The 21,471-nt window shown below is 41.4% G+C and overlaps 2 protein-coding genes across 2 annotated transcripts in view; both read right to left on the bottom strand.

The window, feature by feature from the left end:
- Positions 1-15,043, bottom strand: part of LOC111978958 (voltage-gated purine nucleotide uniporter SLC17A9-like) — a 31,739-nt gene extending 16,696 nt beyond the window's left edge. Inside the window, exons 1-4 of the mRNA XM_024009210.2 lie at positions 14,402-15,043; positions 13,347-13,544; positions 4,734-4,873; positions 1,038-1,137 (exon numbers count right to left, since the gene is read on the bottom strand). Of these exons, the coding sequence (XP_023864978.1) occupies positions 1,038-1,137; positions 4,734-4,873; positions 13,347-13,544; positions 14,402-14,535 (572 nt within the window). The 5' untranslated portion in view covers positions 14,536-15,043. The remainder of the gene's footprint in view (positions 1-1,037; positions 1,138-4,733; positions 4,874-13,346; positions 13,545-14,401) is intronic.
- Positions 15,044-18,687: 3,644 nt separating this feature from the next.
- LOC111979652 (glucose-induced degradation protein 8-B homolog) lies at positions 18,688-20,824 on the bottom strand. Its single transcript, XM_024010267.2, has 5 exons — positions 20,756-20,824; positions 20,074-20,202; positions 19,760-19,956; positions 19,402-19,599; positions 18,688-19,237 (listed from the first exon to the last, which is right to left on the bottom strand). The coding sequence occupies exons 2-5, from the start codon at positions 20,192-20,194 to the stop codon at positions 19,064-19,066; spliced, it is 690 nt and encodes a 229-aa protein (XP_023866035.1). The 5' UTR covers positions 20,195-20,202; positions 20,756-20,824; the 3' UTR covers positions 18,688-19,063.
- Positions 20,825-21,471: the final 647 nt, after the last annotated feature.

Below are 21,471 nucleotides of genomic sequence, written 5' to 3'. Positions count from 1 at the left end.
GCTGGTACAGATTCAATTACAGATTATCAATGAGGCTTATTACAGGAGGTACTGTACCGAGTAGTCATGTACAGGTCCAATACATGCAGGCTATAATACAGGGGTACTTGGTACGAGTCGAATGATACGGTTAGTAATGAGGGCTTTATACAGGGATTATCTCGGTACTGATCGTCATCAGATGTGCAGGTTCAATATGAGGCTCTAGTATACAGGTCACGGTCGACTGTACTAGATCTGTCACTCATCTCGTATCAGCGTTGCAGGTATGAGGCTACATATAACGCAGGCGGCCACTCGGTCTGTGCACTTTGTCGTGTACCGAGTCAATGTGCAGGTCAATAAATGAGGCTACTACTACAGGGGTACTGGTACAGAGTCAATGTCCAGGTTAGTAATGAGGCTAGTATACAGGTTACTTGGGTACCGAAGTAAATTGTACCAGGTCAATAATGAGCTTATACAGGGGTACTGGTACACGAGTCAATGTACAACGTTAGAATGAGGCTATATTAACGCAGGGGAGGTACTTGGTACAGAGGCTGTCAATGGTTACAGGTTAGTAGATTGAGGCCTATATACAGGCGGGTACTGGTACCGAGTAAATGTAGCAGGTCAATAACTGAGGCGTTATTAACAGGGGTCATCTGTACCGGTCAATGTGCAGGGGTACAGCCGTTGAATAACGAGGGACTATATTACAGTACTGGGTACCGATTAATGTGGCGGGGTGACAGGTTTAGATAAAGAGGCTATACTACAGGGTTTACTTCTGGTACCGAAGTCACATGTCGCAGCGGTAACAGGTAGTCAAAGGTACTTTTTAGATGTAGGTAAGGTAAGTGACTTATGCATAGTATAAAGGTAGCAAGTAAGCGATAGTTTAACAAACAAGCGTGGAGTGTCAAGGGCCTCTAGATGTCTTGTGATAAATGACATAAAAATTCTTCAAAGTGACGAAAACTCTGGTAGTATCCAGTAATATTTGCCACCCTAGATCAGCGTGGAAACAGGARGTTTTGCAGAGCCAGACTCACCCCAGATAGGAGCCACTGCCCACAGTGCTCATGAGGAATCCTCTCTCACTCTCCACCACCTTCTGAGAACACAGGCTAACCAGAGACGGGTAGTGCACACCTGGAGGTACAGATACACACAGCTCTGTTACGCTATATAGTGTCACACACACATTGGYTCATTCATTTAATACATATTTGGAAGGAACTTTCGTTATTCTGTCTTCTTTAGGCAATGTGATAAATGTTAGTAAAATGACAGAAAGTGGAAAACGGCAAAAGAAAAACACCATTATCTCAAATACGAAAGCGTTGTCGCCTGCAGAGTCAACAAACGAATGATTCATATCCTGACAGATGCGCGTCAAATCAACATCTAAATTGAATTGTAAATACTTACCTACGGGTCCTTTTTCAACAATGCAGAGTTAAAGATTAAAAAAATGTATAACATTTTGAATAGTGACACAATAAATAAATACACAAAAAGAACATACTGGTTGTACCAGTTCTGAGTCAATATGCAGGGGTACGAGGTAATTGAGGTAGCTATGTACATATACAGTGCATTCAGAAAATATTCAGACCCCACGACTTTTTCCACATTGCTACGCTACAGCCTTACTCGCAAATAGATTACATTGTTTTTTCCCCCTCGTCAATCTACACACAATACCCCATAATGACAAAGCAAAAACAGGTCTTTAGAAAATTTTGCAAACGTATAAAAAAAAAAAAAGTAGCACATTTACATAAGTATTCAGACCCTTTACTCAGTACTTTGTTGAAGCACCTTTGGCAGCGATTACAGCCTCGAGTCCTTTTGTCACACCTGTATCTGGGGAGTTTCTCCCATTCTCTGTAGCGCACTCCTACATGTTGTAAAAGTGTTACATAATCGCTGTCCATTTCATTGCATAATGCAGCAAATAGAGGAGAGTTCAGGGGCCTTGCTTWAACAAAGTTAACCATTTTCACTGTAGTGTCCAAAACGTCTTTCAAGCTGYCAGSCATTCCCTTGGCAGCAAGAGCCTCTCAGTGGATGCTGCAGTGTACCCAAGTGGTGTCGGGAGCAACTGCTTACAAACACACTACCACTCCACTATGTCTCCCTGTCATGGCTTTTGCGCCATCAGTACAGATACCAACACATCTTGACCACCAAAGTCCATTTGATGTCACAAAGCTGTCCAGTACTTTAAAAATATCCTCTCTTGTTGTCCATTTGATGTCACTGATGTGTTGGGAAACAGTGTTGTTTGATGAAGTAATTGTCTGTATAGTTTTTTGGGCCTTTTCCCTCAGCATTGTCCCAGCCATATCCACGGCAGCAGGAAGAATTAAGTCCTCCACAATAGTATGGGGCTTGCCTGTCCTAGCCACTCGGTAGCTCACCATATAAGACACTTCTAGCCCCTTCTTATTAATGGTATCTGTTGCTTTTATACGTCTTACTACTCGAAAGTCGTCTTTATTCTCACTCAAAAAACTCCCGTGGCATATTTTTCAATTGTCATGTTTAACTTCTAAATGTCTGCACAAGAGTGAAGGTTTCCCGCGAGAGAATAACAGTTAATGTGATTGGACGTTAATTATTTGACTAGGCTACCTGTATTTGACATTGTGTTGTTATTTCGCTCAACACTAGATGGTTTCAATTTTATTTTTGGCAGTGAAACGAGTCTACTCAGGCGACAAAAAAAAAAAAAAAACTCACCCAAATGTATAGCTCTGTTGGAAAATATAAATGTACAGTTTGAAAATCTGAAGAATAAATTTTTTGTTGAAAATTTGAAGAATTTTTTTTTTTAATTAAAGTGAATCACATTTTCAGTTGGCATACCCCCGACCAAGTTTAGGAATACCTGCTCTACATGATAAAGCTGCATAACYTTTTGAGTTTCTGAAGGCCCATGCCGAATCTTTATAGCCTCCTGAGGGGGAAGAGGCGCTGTCTTGCCCTGACAACTGTGTGCATCTGGACCATGTTAATTCTTTAGTGAACTTGAAACGCAACCCGCTCCACTACAGCCCCATCGATGTGGATGGGGGCGTGCTTGCCCCCCTTTTCCTGTAGTCCACGATCAGCTTATTTGTCTTTCTGACCTTGAGGGAGAGGTTGTTGTTGTCACGTTCCTGACCTGTTTTCCTTTGTCTTGTATTTATTTTAGTTGGTCAGGGCGTGAGTTGGGTGGGTTGGTCTATGGTTGATTTTCTATGTTGGGATTTGGTGTTCGGCCTGGTATGATTCKCAATCAGAGACAGCTGTCAATCGTTGTCCCTGATTGAGAATCATACTTAGGCAGCCTGGGTTTCACTTGTGTTTTGTGGGTGTTTGTTCCTGTGACTGTGTTTGGGCCACACAGGACTGTTTCGGGTTTGTCACGTTTGTTGGTTTTGTATTTTGAAGTGTTTTGTTGATTTTTCATTAAAATATGAACACTAACTACTCTGCATCTTGGTCCGATCCATGCTCCTCCTCGTCTGAGGAGGAGAACGACTACGACAGCCGTTACAGTTGTCTTGGCATCACACTGCCAGGTCTCTGACCTCCTCCCAACAGGCTGCCTCATCGTCGTCAGCGATCAGTCTGTCGTGTCATCAGCAAACTTGATGATGGTGTTGCAGTCGTGCTTGGCCACGCAGTCGTGGGTGAATAGGACTAAACACCCCCCCCTGAGGGGCCCCGTGTTGATAGTCAGTGTAGCAGATGTGTTATTAACTACTCTCACCGCCTGGGGAAGACTGTCAGGAAGTCCAGGATCCAGTTGCAGAGGGAGGTGTTTAGTCCCAGGGTCCTGAGCTTGGAGGGGACTATGGTGTTGAATGCTGAGCTGTCGTCAATATAATTACTTACKTTTGCTTCCACCATAATGTTTTGTCATCCATCTTTGCTGAAGAAAGTCACCAGGGACGGGTGGCTCGCGTCAAATTCATCATTGTAACCACTTGATATGATTGGTCATATAAAAACCTTGGGACCGAAATGCATAATGAGTGCTCTAACTCCCCCTTGTGGTGGTCTGGAGCAATGAAGCCGTGACGCTGGGTACCTCCAAGTCCCGCGGTGTAAGCTCACAACTTTTAAAGGAGGAACCACTGTAGGGTGCCGTCTTTCGGATGGGACGTTAAACGGATGTCTTGACTCTCTGTGGTCACTAAAGATCCCATGGCACTTAAGGTAAGAGTAGGGGTGTTAACCCCCGTGTCCTGGCTAAATTCCCAATCTGGTCTTCATACTGTACCCTCATGGCCACCTAATCATCCTCAGCTTACAATTGGCTCACTCTCCCCTGTAACWATTCCCCAGGTCGTTGCTAGAAATGAGAATGTGTTTTCAGTCAACTTACCTGGTAAAACAAGGGTTAAAAAAAWWTATAATTTAAAGTAGGAAACACAATCAGTTATACCTCAAGAGGAAGCAATAAAGTCAAACTTCAACCCCAGAGGCCACTCTTAAAGTTAAAGACGCAGGCTATGTAGTTCTGAAGTTGACACCATTTTTGTTTGTTCAGGAGAGAGGCTAACTAATTGACTGGTTTTGTACAGTAAATGACTCTTAACCAGAAACCAGTTCTCTCGGTTTGGGCACACAGTTGCTTTTCCCTTCCCTATGTGGCTCCAGTTATAATTACAGCACTATGTAGGAAATAATAGGGTGTCATTTGAGACGCAGAATAGCTGTTCATTCGCTCCCAGTGCCCAGTGACCTCTAACCTTGCAGCAGCCCCATCAGGAAGCGGGCCAGCGTCATGGAGAAGATGGGCTGAGAGCAGAAGTGGGCCAGGACGGGCGTGAAGGCTGTCATCGCCCCCCAGGCCGCCGCAGACAGCAGGAGCACCTTCTCACCTCCGACCCTGAAGGAAACAGATATCATAATACTGTTACTGCCACTTCATGCACTCTCCAGTCAACTTTATTATTACAACTATACATTCTCACCTTCAGCCATGAGGGGAAGAGATGGAGTAATATAACAATATCATTACTACTGGACTACTAACCTCCTCCTCCTCCAACTCTGAGGGGAGGAGAACGATGAAAAAAGTAGATGACAGTTACAACGATGACACTCTCTCAATCTACAACCTGAGGGAAAGACACAGTACTATAACCAGATGATAACAATTATGCGTCGCACAATAGTAAAACGTGTATTTTCTCATCGAACCTGCACTATTCATAAAAACATGTATATATGAAAGTTATCCAGTTAGTTTCCAACAATTAGCTTTCACCAATTCGAGTTGTCAGAACAATGCAGATGAAGAAAAGTAGACAAGAAAAGGAGGCTACTTCCCATTATTAGCTCCCAATTTCCTGGGTGCTTCCTCTAATATGCGGCAGGGTAGCCTAGTGGTTAGAGCGTTGGGCTAGTAACCGAAAGGTTCAAATCCCCCAGCTGACAAGGTACAAATCTGCCGTTCTGCCCCTGAACAAGGCAGTTAACCCTCTGTTCCTAGGCCGTCGTTGAAAATAAGGATTTGTTCTTAACTGACTTGCCTAGTTAAGTAAAGGTAAAATAATATCTGAAAGAATTTAATATCAGAATCATATGGTTTCTGACAAAGGTGTTTAGGCCAAATCTAAACTGTACCAGAGGAGTTAAAAGACTGTTTCACTTCATTGATTTTGGGGGGTGGAGTTGAGAGCAGACGCTTCCGAACTTGGAACGCTCAATTACTTATTTCCTCCGTTGGCGAGATGTCAGACGACCCTAAGCATCGCCTGCCATGTGAAGAGACAGAGGGTCCTTAAATACCTTTTAGACTGCCATTTTAGTCTGCAGTCACTTAAAATGTCTTGGTACTCATCCTTCCTACCAGGAAACACAACTGCCAGGCAATGTAATTGAAAAATGACTGACATTGGATGATTTGATTGGACATCASCATACAAAGCAAGCACAACTAACCAATGACATCAACGTCATTGCTGTCACCCTTTTCACCACCCGGACGGGCTGTGCACTCCTCAAACAACACACAGTATCATACTAACGGTCACATAATGCCCTTCAAATTCCACTCATGACTCAAGGATTATCTTGTATCCCTTTCATACACAGACCAAAATCCTAACAAATTTACCATACCTTCATTTTTATACCAGCTTTTTCGTATTTCTGAAAGGGGTTCCCAAAAAATGTAGATTTTCCTGCATTTTCACAGACCGTGTAACCAAAATACAGGTATTTGGTCTGTGTGAATGATTCTGCTTTTTTGCAGGTATATTCATTAAAACTTCTATTGTTTAACACCTCCCTAATTTAAACTGCAAACAGACCCCATGGTTTAACAACAACCCCCAACCCTCCCAATTTGCCAGTTACGACCGGATATATACAGTACATTCGGGCTATTCAGACCCCTTGACTTTTTCCACATTTTGTTACCTTACCGCCTTATTCTAAAATGGGTTGATTTAATAGTTCCCCCCCCCTCAAATCTACACACAATTCCCCATAACGACAAAGAAAAACAGGTTGAGAATTTTTTGCAAATGTAAACATTATTATTATTATTTTTATTTTTTAAGTATTCAGACCCTTCACTCAGTACTTTGTTGAAGTACCTTTGGCTGCGATTACAGCCTCAACGTTTCTTGGGTATGACGCTACAAGCTTGGCACACCTGTATTTTGGAGTTTCTCCCATTCTTCTTTGCAGATCCTCTCAAGTTCTGTCAGGTTGGATGGGGAGCGTTGCTGCGCAGCTATTTTCAGGTCTCTTTGGAGATGTTCGATCGGGTTCAAGTCCGGGCTCTGGCTGGACCACACAAGGACATTCAGAGACTTGTCCCGAAGCCACTCCTGCGTTGTCTTGGTTGTGTGCTTAGGGTCGTTGTCCTGTTGGAAGGTGAACCTTTGCCCCAGTCTGAGGTCATGAGTGCTCTGGAGCAGGTTTTCATCAAGTACCTCCCTTTACTTTTCTCTGTTCATCTTTCCTTCGATCCTGACTATTCTCCCAGTCCCTGCCGATGAAAAACATCCCCACAGCATGATGCTGCCACCACCATGCTTCACCGAAGGGATGGTGCCAGGTTTCCTTCAGACTTGACGCTTGGCATTCAGGCCAAAGAGCACAACATTGGTTTCATCAGACCAGAGAATCTCGTTTATCATGGTCTGAACTCCAAGTGGGATATTATGTGCCTTTTACTGAGGAGTTTTTTTTCCATCTGGCCACTCTACCATAAAGGCCTGAATGGTGGAGTGCTGCAGAGATGGTTGTCCTTCTGGAAGTTTCTCCCATCTCCACAGAGGAACTCTGTCAGGTTTTCCTTTTGAATAGATTCAACCATCAGCCAACACAGTGATCTGTGTCACCGGACTACTGAAAACCCGCTAACAAAACAACAGTGTTTCTCTTATCCTCTTTAACACTAGCACTTCCTCCAACCACGAGTGAGTAGACAATCGTTGTTTTTTTTAACGTATTGCGTGTATCTACCAGAAAGATCCGTCCGTTGTTTTGTTATTTTACTCTGCCTGTAAACACGCTGGATGGCTCAGAAACCGTTGAGGCGCTTGAACGATTCATCGACGAGAGATACTGACGAGCTCAAAGAAACATGTCGCTGGTTACGGAGGAGTCGAGCACTGTCGAGGACGACAAACCCAATCAACAAAACAAACCAAGTTGGCCAAGCGGTATCAACGATGGCACCAAACCATCAACTGAGCAAGAGGGCACGTGTGGAGAGTGGGGAGAGGTTTAAGGATATGGATGTTGACTTGTTAAAATTCATCAATCAAAAGCTTGCCAAACTTCATGTCTTGGATATATTACGAGAGGACTTCAATGCAATATGTGCCAGTCTAGAATTCAGCCAACGTCAGATTGATGATCTAAGGACAGAGAACACGGCGCTGAAAGGTACTCTAGACTCTATTCATAGCAAGGTGGAGGTGGTGCAAAGGGAGAACAAACAACTTAAAGAAACCTTGCTTGATGTACAGTGTCGATCAATGCGGGACAATCTTTTCAGGGATACCGGAGAATGACAACAGCAGAAGCTGTGAGGCTTTATGTCAACTCAACTGAAACTGCCCACTGATGTCGTGCATAGCGTCACTTTCTCCAGAGTCCATAGAATGGGGCCTCTGGGAATAGGCCACGGGCTATTATTGCATGTTTCGACCATTTTAAACAAAAGGAAAAAGGCGAAGAGCAGGGGCAGRGAACTCAGAAACACTAATTTTGGAATGAATGATCACTTCCCCACGGAGATCAATGAAAGGAGAAAAAAAAAACAGTATACCCATCATGAAGGAAAAGCGTTGCCTGAATCAACGAGTCTCCATGGTGATGGATACACTTTACATCAACGGGCAACTGTATCGGGATTCTAGAGTAACTCCCTGGCTATTTTAATTTMATGTTCAAATCTGAGTGTGTGTGTTGTAGTGTATCATGACAACTTCAACGAATACATGCTATATTGATCTCCACTTGACAAGGAAAGGGTTGCATGTAGCTCAGGTTAATGTATGTAGCCTTCCTAACAAAATACATGAGGTTTTTAACTTGGTCAACATAGATAATATTCATATTTTAGCTTTGACGGAAACACATTTAGATGCATCTGTAAATGATGGGCAAATTAACATTCAAGGATATGGTCTACTGAGAAGGGACAGGAATCATGGATATAGTYTACTGAGAAGGGACAGGAATAGGAATGGTGGGGGTGTAGCACTGCACATTCAGAATCACATACCTTTTAAGAGGAGGGATGACCTCGTCAAGGCACCCATATTGATCTCAAGGTTTTACTGCTAACCTACAAAGCATTACATGGGCTTGCTCCTACCCATCTTTCCGATTTGGTCCTGCCGTACATACCTACATGTACGCTACGGTCACAAGACGCAGGCCTCCTAACTGTCCCTAGAATTTCTAAGCAAACAGTTGGAGACAGGGCTTTTTCCTATAGAGCTCCATTTTTATGGAATGGTCTGCCTACCCATATGAGAGACGCAGACTTGGTCTCAACCTTTAATTCTTTATTGAAGACTCATCTCTTCAGTAGGTCCTATGATTGAGTGTAGTCTGGCCCAGGATTGTGAAGGTGAACGGAAAGGCACTGGAGCAACAAACCGCCCTTGCTGTCTCTGCCTGGCCGGTTCCCCTCTSTCCACTGGGATTCTCTGCCTCTAACCCTATTACAAGGGTTTTCTAATAATTGCCCTGACAGTGCTCAGTGGTAMATTCAATCGTTTGTGGATCTTCTTGTAGCCATTACCAGATTTATGAAGGTCTATGACCATCTGTCTCTTTTGAACTGCTAGWTATTTTGTTTTCTTCATGGTGTTGGATGACAAAGGGATATTGAATGTGTGTTACCTCATTTTTATACCCTAGTGAAACAGGAAGTGATGTAATGGCTCAATATAGTTCCTTAAGACTTAGATAAACTTAAATAAGTGGAATTTAATTCATGGTTTAATTTTGGTAGATGTTTTTACAATAATCTTTAAGGGTGCCATTAACTGTGAAACCTTGATTTGGAGGACATTGATTTTTAATTAAATCAATAAATTATTTTGGTTGGTTCCATTGAAACATTAATAAAGTACAGTATTTCTCACATGTTGGTATTTTGAGTTTATTTCTATAACTATATTGTTTATATTTGTTTAAGCATTGTTTGTGCATTGCCAGTCAGGGCTGCCAGTAATTTTGGAGCCCACTGTATACCAGCTCTACTGGTAATAGTGCTACTACCAGCAGTACTACACCTGCACCTGTCGACGACACAAGTTGATCTGCTTCCACGAGTACATCCAATGCTAGCGTCAGTAATTCTACATTTGTTGTTAGCCCAGCTAGCATGGACACTGACAGTTGTGAATCTGATGCAGCTGAAGAGCTACTGCCCCCTTACTTGGGAAAGCACCGAACAACAGACAGGGATGTTGGACCATCGAARAGGCGCAAATATGATGAGAACTACATTGATTTGGGGTTCACTTACACTACCGTTCAAAAGTTTGAGGTCACTTAGAAATGTCCTTGTTTTTGAAAGAAAAGCAATTTTTTTGGCCATTAAAATAACATCAAATTGATCAGAAATACAATGTAGACATTGTTAATGTTGTAAATTACTTTTGTAGCTGGAAACGGCTGATTTTTTATGGAATATCTACATAGGCGTACAGAGGCCCATTATCAGCAACCATCACTCCTGTGTTCCAATGGCACRTTGTGTTAGCTAATCCAAGTTTATAATTTTAAAAGGCTAATTGATCATTAGAAAACCCTTTTGCAATTATGTTTGCACAGCTGAAAACTGTGGTTCTGATTAAAGAAGCAATAAAACTGGCCTTCTTTAGACATTAAGTATCTGGAGCATCAGCATTTGTGGGTTTGATTACAGGCTCAAAATGGCCAGAAACAAAGACTTTTCTTCTTAAACTCGTCAGTCTATTCTTGTTTTGAGATATGAAGGCTATTCCATGCGAGAAATGTCCAAAAAAGTGAAGATCTCGTACAAGGCGGTGTACTAATCCCTTCACAGAACTGCGCAAACTGGCTCTAACCAGAATAGCAAGAAGAGTGGGAGGCCCCGGGGAACAACTGAGCAAAAGGACAAGTACATTAGAGTGTCTAGTTTGAGAAACAGAGTCAACTGGCAAGTCAACTGGCAGATTCATTAAATAGTACCCGCAAAACACCAGTCTCAACGTCAACAGTGAAGAGGTCGATTCCCGGATGCTGGCCTAGTTGCAAAGAAAAAGCCATATCTCAGACTGGCCAATAAAAGAAAAGATTAAGATGGGCAAAAGAACACAGACACTGGACAGAGGAACTCTGCCTAGAAGGCCAGCTTCCCGGAGTCGCCTCTTCATTGTTGACGTTGAGACTGGTGTTTTGCGGGTACTGTTTAATGAAGCTGTCAGATGAAGACTTGTGAGTTTCTCAAATACAATGAAACCTTCACTCTTGTGCAGACATTTAGAAACAAAACATGCCAATTTGAAAAATAAGCCACGTGAGTTTTTTGAGCGAGAATTAAGACGACTTTCGAGTAGTAAGACATGTGTAAAAGCAACAGATACCATTAATAAGAAGGGGCTAGAAGCGTCTTATATGGTGAGTTACCGAGTGGCTAGGACAGGCAAGCCCCATACTATTTAGAGGACTTAATTCTTCCTGCTGCCGCAGATATGGCTGGGACAATGCTGGGGGAAAAGGCCCAAAAAACTATACAGACAATTACTTCATCAAAAAACACTTATTCACAACGCATCAGTGACATGGCAGGAGATGTTTTGAAACAATTACTGCTTCGCATACAAGCCAGTGAATTCTATGCGTTACAGCTGGATGAGTCAACAGACGTGGCCGGCCTGGCACAGCTCCTGGTATATGTCCGTTACGTTTATGGGGGGTCAATTAAGGAAGACATCCTCTTCTGCAAACCAGGACAACAGGAGGGCTATTTTTCTTTTTTTTCAAATTAGGAGGCTGCAGATTGCACAGAACAAAGCAGCAAGGATTGTTTTAAGGTGGAGATATGGTTCTTCTGTTGTAGTCATGCTCAAAGCTCTTGGTTGGTCATCAATCAACAGGATAATTGAAAAAAACACGCTTATTATATTTCATAATATACACCATTTAAAATTCTATTCACAACAGTATTCCGTTGGTAAGAAACAGACATTCCGTAAATACTAGGAAAAGATTGTCCCCCATCTATGTGTTATCCAGACAGAAAAGAGAAATAGGCAAAATAACAATTAGAGCAATAAAGAAATTGAATAATTTATCTGAGCAAACCAGAAACCTTTCAATATATAAATTCAAACAATACTTTAAAACCATTTCAATATAACACATAGGAAGGTTGTGCTGGACTATGGTAGAAGAAGAATCAATATATCTTTTTAAACTGTTAAAAGAGTATTTATCTGGTCAATATGTCAGTGTATTATGTCTGTTTGTAACAGTGTGTTATATGTGAAAATGTGATCGTATTATAAATTGTATTTGAATGTTTAAGGACTCTTGGAAGATTAGTCCAAATGAGGACTAAAAGAGATTCTAATCAAATCAAAGAGTGACCATCCGGTTCTTGGTCACCTCCCTGACCAAGYCCCTTCTCCCCCAATTGCTCAGTTTTGCCGGGCGGCCAGCTCTAGGAAGGTTCTTGGTGGTTCCAAACTTCTTCCATTTAACAAGGATGGAGGCCATCATGTTCTTGGGGACCTTCAATGCTGCAGGAATGTTTTGGTACCCTTCCCCAGATCTGTGCCTCGACACAAGCCTGTCTCGGAGCTCCACGGACAATTCCTTCGACCTCATGGCTTGGTTTCTGCTCTGACATGCACTTTCAACTGTGGGACCTTACATAGACAGGTGTGTACCTTTCCAAAGCATGTCCAATCAATTGAATTTACCACAGGTGGACTCCAATAAAGGATGATCAATGGAAACAAGATGCACCTGAACTCAATTTCAAGTCTCATAGCAAAGGGTCTGAATACTTATGTAAATAAGGTATTTCTGATTTGTATTTTTTATATATTAGAAAAAATGTCTAAAAACCTGTTTTTTTGCTTTGTCATTATGGGGTATTGTGTGTAGATTGATGAGGAATTGTAAATGAGAACTTGTTCTCAACTGGCCTACCTGGTTAAATAAAAGGTGAAATAAAATAACATTTGTTTTATTMAATTTTAGAATAAGGCTGTAACATAAGCACATTTTTGAAAAAGTCAAGGGGTCTGAATACTTTCCGAATGCACTGTATGTATATGGTTTATACGTGCAAATAAGTGCTAAATAAGGGGCTGTTTGAAAGGGGGCCATATAAACACGGCCTTATAATTTAAGGTCAAATAACTCATCTTCTGTCTGAAATGGGTATTGGCTTCTCAAGCTCCCCAAACTACACTCCCGTTATACTCTGTAGCATGTACTGTAGTATCTCTGCACCGTGACATTTTATCTATCCCCTCAGGTGCTCTTTTGCTTTTTGGGCTAATGGGTAATAGCATTGTAATGGGTGTTTTGAAGTGAATATGAGTTAAATCAAATGTATTGTTTTACAGTCTATTGTACCAATGGAGCAGCTGTATGACGTAAAACAAATGTCTGTGTAAAACAGACAAAGTATTAAGCTATTTCATTCTCAAATCGCAGGTCTCATATCATCCGATTGTCCATCTGTGTTTAAAGGTGAACAAATGTAACGCAATGTACACCGTTCATTCCATCTATTGTATGTAGTGAGCGCAGCTGCTGGTGGCGCAAACAGACAATGTATGTGCACATTTATGAGCAAACAGACAATAACTCTATAATCATCTCCTCTCGTTGCCCACCTGTCGCTGACGTAGCCTCCGAGGACCTGTGTGAAGCAGTAACCCCAGAAGAAGCTGCCCAGCACCATGCCCTGATCCCTCTTGGTCCAGTTGAACTTCTCCGCCATGCTGACGGCACAGATGGGCATGGCCACGCGGGCACAGTACAGCAGACAGGTCCCCAGCAGTAGCACCACCGTCCATACCCGCGCCAGGGGTCTGCGGAGCGGGTACAGGGAATGATTGTGTAGCAAAGACAATTGTGTGTGTGTGGTGTGTTTGTAAGCGAGAGTAGGAGTGAGAGTGGGTGTGCTATTCTCAGGAAAATCAACATATGTACATTTATTTTGCTTTTCTACATTTTAAAAACGGCAAATGGGGCTCATAAGACATGTATAACGTTAAACTTAACCAACTAGGCGCATTCACTTTACTTCAAATGTATAAATTGTATCTATGCTAAATTGTACTAACTAGCTAGGTTAAGCCTACATCTCATGATAAGYATTGGCTGAATCCTTAGTTGACAAGACAAAGATAAGGCTATGATGGATCCTAAGAAAATTAATCAAATGCCTGACTATCAGACTTCCTAGTATCTTTGAAAGTCTCAAARGCTGTGTGTGTGCAGCTTAGTAAAATAACGTGGAGACCACCAGCTGACAGGCATCTGATTAAAAGTCAAGTATTTTGGGGAGAATGCCCCTCACAGCAGTGTTAGCTACATTTTATATGGTTACATTATGGCTTCATTGTAGGTCTACACTTTGTATATACTTTTAGAGAAGACTCAAAAGTATACATGTGTATGAGTCGTACTTTTTGTTTGCTTACGTCAATGGAGAGAAAATATTCAGAAAATTCAATTTTGCCGATGCCAATTACTTTCAGTAACCCACAGAAGAGCTCGAATAATTTCTAACTTGTAGGGCATTTGCAAAATAAGGAACTAGCTAACACATCTCTCATATAGTGTTCTGTTATTAAAAACATAAGAAAGCGTCCGTAATTTCAATATGGTAGTTTTAGTCTTTGGGGGAAATGATGGCTACTAAAACCTTCCTTCGTTCACTCACCTGGGCCAGTTCGTGTTATGTTCACTCCAATTCTTCTGATGACCTCCGGCGTCACCGATTGTGTCTGACGGGGTTTCTTTGAGGCAGACCACATCTGGACCAGAGATCTTTCCATGTTTTTGCAGARTTGCCATTCAACAAGAGATGCTAATGTTTGAGATTTGCTTTTTTCCTGCGCGTCGCAGTTCAGTAGGCTATGGACTGAGTGAGGAAAGCCGACAAAAAGAAACGCTTGGTCGATGTTCGCGCCGACGTATCATTTCCTTTCGTTTAACGGGGATCCATAACTGTATTSCAGTGTGATGGGGTGAAGAGCACGGGAGAATAAGGACAGATAGCCACAGAGGGGATGTTTTTTTCCCGTGGCTCTTGCCTAGAGCTAGAGGAGCAATGATAATCCACGTGTCCGTTTTCTTTTCCAGACACGCAGTTCTTCCTGCTAACTGTATGTCACATCAGGAAGTAAGTTAAAGAAGTTACTCAGTCGCTATGAAAACCAGTTTGAATGCACTCTCTTTTCCACCCGGGGTATCGCTGCCTAGCATATCCATCCAATATAGGCGTTCGCGCTCCATAATGACTGTGCAATATTCTTTGAAACTATGCTACATAACCTGGATGATAACTATGGAAGCCCGTTCACGCCACCCTCCCCCCAAAAACTCTGACTACGAGTTACGAGATASTAWRYCATAATTATGRYWTASTAAGTCATAATTATGACATTGCAAATCATGAGATAGTAGGCCAAATCGTGAGAGATAGTAAATCATGATTATGAAATAATTCAAAATTATGAGATAGACTTACTATGAGATAGTAAGCCATAATTATGAGATAGTAAATCAAACTAATGATATACAAAGYCCTAATTAGGAGATATTATACAACGGGTGGGTCTAATCCTGAATGCTGATTGGTTAAAACCGCATTCCAGCCGGTGTCGAATCCACAAATTAGTTTAAAATGCCCATTTACTCTGTTCCATCTGACCGCGCAATCYACTGTCTCATCAGCCCAGCCAGGCAATTTATAAACTTTATCTCCACTATAAAAAGCATCTAGACATTATCTCACATTTGTTTTCGAATAACATTTAGTTTCAACAGCAGATATTTGTATAAACCTTGCTCTCTGTCTCTACGACATTTGCAATATTGTTTCAATATTCAAATTCGATCTCCAGCTGTCCCATAGTAAWGTTGAACGTGTCAGGAGTCGGGATGAGACAGACAGGCAGCTTTTCTCAGCCAGTCGAAATCACGAATCAGCATAATTTTTATGGGTATATATATATAAAGAACTGTCAATAAAAAAAACAGGTAAAATGAAACTAAGTGTAGSTTGTTTGCCTTATTTCCAGCTTCAGTTTGAAGTTATTGTATTAGCTGTGTTTTTGGCTAGCTCCTCTGAGCAACAGTGTCCTGATGAGAGAGCACATTTTCTATGCCAGGCGAAATCACACATCATTAGCGCAATGTTATGGATGTATCCAAATGAATGTCACTCGAAAACAGCTTAAACAAACACAAATGCAGCTACTTTGCTGTTTGTCTTATGTGACTGTAAGTTAGCTGTAGTTGGCTAGCTAGCAAGCAGGAACATTTAGAACAAACGACTGGATCACGTCCATAAATGYAGAACAAAAAGATTGAACGACTGGGTCCTGTCTCTGGCAACCAAACCGATAGAACAAACGACCAGCCGGCTTGGGTAGCAACCCTAGATTTGTGTCGARACTATATCTTGTGGATGGATGAAATTGTATGAATAAATTAATCAAATCAAAGTAACAAAAAAATATGAAAATATGTAAATCATTACGGTTTGCTGGCCCTCGACTAGCAATACCCGTGCCAATATATCCTCCAAACACCGGCATTATCACTTAACTCATAATAATGAGACAGTAAGTCATTATTACGAGATAGTAAGTCTGGATCATGGACATTGACTAGTTCTGCAGGTTGACCCCTTTTAAAGGGGCAATCTGGGATTCAARCAATAAAGCATTGTCCCCCAACACTTTATTTGGTAAACAGCTGTGGAATGGGGCAGGATAATTTTGTAACCACTCTCAATTCCATAGACACAGTGTTTGTTTACAATTAGATTATTTACAAAAAAAAATGTAAAACAAGCTTATATTTTGGGTTGGAGTAAAACCGTTGTTCATGAGGCATTTCGAAGATTTCGAAGGCATTTCGAAGATTCTTCAAGAATCAATGGCTATATATTAATAATTTMAAAGTAAAAAAAATATGTACCATTCCTAGATTGCCCCTTTAATAAATTGAGTTAATGAATTACCATAAAACTTCTATTAAAACGCAGTCTCAAATAGCCACCTGTCTCTTTTAATAGCAGAGCAACAACACACATTTCAGAAAATAAACACGGCGTCTATAAATGAATMATTTACAAGGTCAACATAAATTACCATGAATTGTTTACAAGGTTTAAGTTTGATTTGTTACATTAAATGATTCAGTAATGATAAAAAAAAATGGCAATCATCCGTTTTATCGCCAGTAAGAGAAAGTGCTAGCCATTGGCTGCTAACAGCTGAGAAATCCTAGCAAGTACAAAAACGGTCAACAATTTTGGGAGTAGAGACCCTAGAAATTGGCCAATCGCCCTCTAGTGGTAGAACTGCTGAAAATGCACAGTCAAAGTGGAAAATAATTCTGTCAAGGAAGTTTTTCTTACTTTTACATAGAGGCATACTAAGACAAAAGAAACGTGACAGTGTGTAAATAATAACACAGTGCAGGCAWCGTAGAAATTTATTAAAATGYTGGAAGTGAATRCTGGAATTAAACAATTAACTATGCAAATGAGCAAAAGCTRTGTTCAGTGATTTAAGGAAATAAATGCCTGAGCTATTAATTGAACGTTTTACAGAAATTAATGAAATCTGATATCAACCAGATGTTATCATACAGGCACCAATAAAACGCTCCAATCCATTAATATGGAACATTACCACCACAAACTCTCTCTCGCATACACACACACACAATGTGTGATTGGCTATAGGATATACATRAGGTTATCCTTGAAAGTTGAGGCAGGCCTGATGCAAAGTGCACATTGGATTCATGTGATACAGATCACCTAAACGTATCTGGCTCCCGAGTGGCACAGTGGTCTAAGGCACTGCATCTCAGTGCAAGAGGTGTCACTACAGTCCCTGGTTTGAATCCAGGCTGTATCACATCCAGCTGTGATTGGGAGTCCCATGGCTGAGGTAGGCTGTCATTGTAAATAATAATGTGTCCTTAACTGTCTTACATAGTTAAATAAAAAAKATCATAATGACTTACAATCTCATGATGACTTCTCATAATTATGACTTACTATTTCATAACACAAAGTCAGATATTTTTTKGGGGTGGGTGGCAGGAACAAGCTTCCATACGTATCTGATTGGATTGCACAGAAAAACTCAGCAGGGTCCATATGAGGAAAAMCCCCACATCCCAGCCCAATATAGCCAGCTACTACAGAATCTTAGTCTATAATAGCCATATCATCCTATATTTCGTAGGCCTACCACTTACGAGATGGATGCACTACCCTGCTCTTGGCAAAAGCATGTCTGATGGTCCTCTGTTGTGATGTAGTTGGTGTTGTCATCCATAGGACAGCCAGGGACGCTGCAGAACATCTTCAATGAGTTGGCTCCTCTGCCTAGGCTAGATAAGGTACSAAGCATAGGTACCATTATATAACCTGCAATCAGATGGGAAAAAAGTGAGATTCCTGCACATTGGTGTCTAAAACGATATTTCTTACTTGTTCCAYCCTGTGAGAAAGTAAGCTATCAGTAACTAGCATACAGATGACAATAATAGACACAATATCATCATGACATACTTTTTGTTGCAAATATAATGAACAACAACCTAGGCATATCAAGTGTTCCAAAAGAGTATTTTATTCCATACATGTAAATAATCCGGTTGCAAAACAGCCACCGTGAACTGAGTGGATGTCTCTGTATGTATTCACATTATTGTCTTGTTTGTTCAAGATAACACAGGATGAAAAAACTAAAGTTGCAATAAAACTCTGACAAAGATACAGGGCATTGGCAGCTGAGAAGCATTCACCATCAGTACCCAGAAGCTTTGGCCCCTATCCAATAGCATTAAACTGAAATGTGCATGTTTTTGTTCAGAAAAATAAAACAATGTTGACAGTGGACCACAGCAATGGGAACCAATCGTTCTACCCAAACACCACACCTTCATTCCTGTTCTAGGTTGACACATTATAGTCCCGAGAGCCTAATTTAGGCTTTAAACACACCCTCCATATGCAAAGATTGCTAACTTTCCCTGCCAGTAGACAGAAAAAAATAGTGTAACTGTGAAATATGTAACCATCTATCGGAGACATGAAACAAAAAGTCTAATTTTACTTCATTAAAATACAAGGGTTTATATTTCAGATATTGAAGTTTCAGTCAGAAAGTCACTTTAAAAATACAAACCATCCAGTTTGCACAGTCCATGTTATCAAAGTCTCCCAAAAAGCAACCCACACAAAAAAAGAAAAAAAAGTAGTATGAGTCAGTCTGTGTCGGAGCATAAATAGATAGGAGGGGAGTAGGTGAGTCCATTTAGTTTCCCACGGCACACATAGCCTGGCGTGCGGTCACTTTGGGTCCTCGATCGTGCCCTTGCTGAGGTCTGTCATTTTGGGGTACTTGACTTTCTTTTGGTCAAGTTCGTTCTGAGCCCACAGGAGCAGTTTGAGGAGCTTGGCCAGTTTGGGCGTTGACTCTCTGTTCTCGTAGTCTAGCACAGACTGGTTCACTTCACTCCACACCTTCGGGAAGMACACAGTGGACAGGAAGAACATGAAATCAGCAATAATGGAGTCAAAAGTTSAATTACTCAAGAAATAAAATGTTTAATGAAATAGTAGAAACGTGCAATCACAAAGCAATAGGTTATCTATTTCTAGATTATGATGTGACCTTAAAGCCTCACCTTCTGCCTCTGCATCGTGTTGAGGAGGTCTCCGAAGGGCGACTCCTCAGGGTTGTCGAAGGCCAGCAGGGCCAGGGTTCTCTCCATCTCTGTCAGACACTCTCTGCTCTCCTCMCCCTGCTCTGCCAGCTGSGACTGAGCAAACTCTAGTGCTGCCTCAGTCTCCCTCAGACGGATCAGCTCAATCAGGTGCTGCTGCTGCAGAGGGGCAGATCAGTATGAGGGGACGGTCAGAGGAGGAAGATGAGAGGGAGATGGACAAAAAAAAGGATAGGAACAGATTGCATGGAATAAAGGGAACACTGCACATAAAATAAGACTGCCAGAAGAATAAAGGGAGAGGCCATCTGCTTTTTACCTGTAGGTGAAAGTACAGGTAGCGGTTTGTGTCGAGCAGTTCTGGGTGCAGGCTGTTGATGAGTGCAATGGCCTCCTGTATCTGTCCCTTCAGGATCATCTCCCGGATCTTTATCCTCTCATCCAGAGAATCCAGGTCCACACTGGGCTCAATTCCAGACTCCATACGGAACTTCTCAGCTGCCTCCTTAAACCCCTCTGTTAATATCAAAGACATCTATCAGATACAATTATCTGTTTAGAGAACCTTTTTGTGTACCTGGTATTTCTTGGTATGCCTATGTTTGTGTGTGTGCATGGTTTACTCTACTGTACCTGTCACCAAGTAGTTCATGATGAGCCTGTTCATGTCGGCTCTCTGAATGTGGACATTGTTGAGCTTTTCCATCCACTCCTCTCTCGTTATCTCCTCCGGCTTTTCAGCATAACTCATCATGAATTGTCCTGCAAAAAAAGTGTTTTTCCTGATGATCATTGCCATGTTCATTGTAATTTCACTAATAAAACTAAGGCTCAATGTTTAACGTTGCAGTTAGTGGGTGTGTCAGCTGTACTGTGACGTTAAAGTGAGTTATTTAGGTTATTTTATTTAACTAGGCAAGTCAGYTAAGAACAAATTATTATTTACAATAACGGCCGGTTAAATGTATCATAGCACTTAGAAGCCAGGTTAAACTAGAATAACTGCCATGTTGTAAAATTGTTGTATGAGATTGCCATGGACGTCATTTTAACGTCAATAACGTATTCGTAAATAAAGTTGGGGAACTGAGTGACTGTCCTTTTGGTATAAGCCGGAAACGTAATACTGCGGCCTTCGATGAAAACCACAACATTGAAGCCTGGCCGCTATCAAGCAGAACAACGCCATCTATTTGCCCTCAATGAATTTGTATCAGACATAAATAAGCACAGGGTCAGTTTAGGAACGCGAATACCTATTTGTAGGAGTCAACTGTGTTTTGGTAAAGAAAATATATTATTTTAAATACTGTACCTGATATTTTCCTCCTACTCTTCAGCGATAGCAATCAAGATCACACAAGAAAACTCGCGAGACTTCGTCATAAAGCCCATGAACGTGGGATTTCATTGATTCCCCCAAAATGATTGGTACGGACTGCCATGACGCGTAGGTCATGTGATAACAATCCTGCGTGTGGGCTATTTTTTTTGTATACAGAAGCAGACGCAATGGGTGAGTTCAAAATCACATTAGAATAAACATTTATTTCATTGATCTAACATGCAAAAACTGTCTGACAATAGTCATAATATAATATGATGTCATCACACGATGCAGAGGTAATGAACTTGTATTTTCATTTACGAAGCATTGTCGGCAGCACCTGCCACATGTAGCCAGCTGCCAATGCTTGGACATAAATGTATTRTATGAGAATGCTAGTGGGTTAGCGATATGTCAGCTTACCAAAGCTCTCTTTCAGTGTCCATGTAGGATACATKATTTTGTTGTACGGTGTTCGTTTGGCTGCTGTCCTCTCTTCTTKACAGCTTATTTCCCTCCACACCTATGTGATGCTGTGAGCACGCCAGATAATAATCATGCAGCCMTCACATTCCCAGACCACTAGTTGTTCTATGTAACTACAGATTGTACGCCAGATGTTTCCGTTACAGGTTAGYTTATACAAAATGCTCACGAATTTGTTTTCCAATCGTTTCGATCTGAACAGAACCACTTTTTTTTTC

Source organism: Salvelinus sp. IW2-2015, linkage group LG19 (assembly GCF_002910315.2).
Source record: "Salvelinus sp. IW2-2015 linkage group LG19, ASM291031v2, whole genome shotgun sequence".
Lineage (NCBI taxonomy): Eukaryota > Metazoa > Chordata > Actinopteri > Salmoniformes > Salmonidae > Salvelinus > Salvelinus sp. IW2-2015.
Note: the sequence above shows the minus strand (reverse complement) of the source record. Positions and strands in the feature narration are given on the sequence as shown.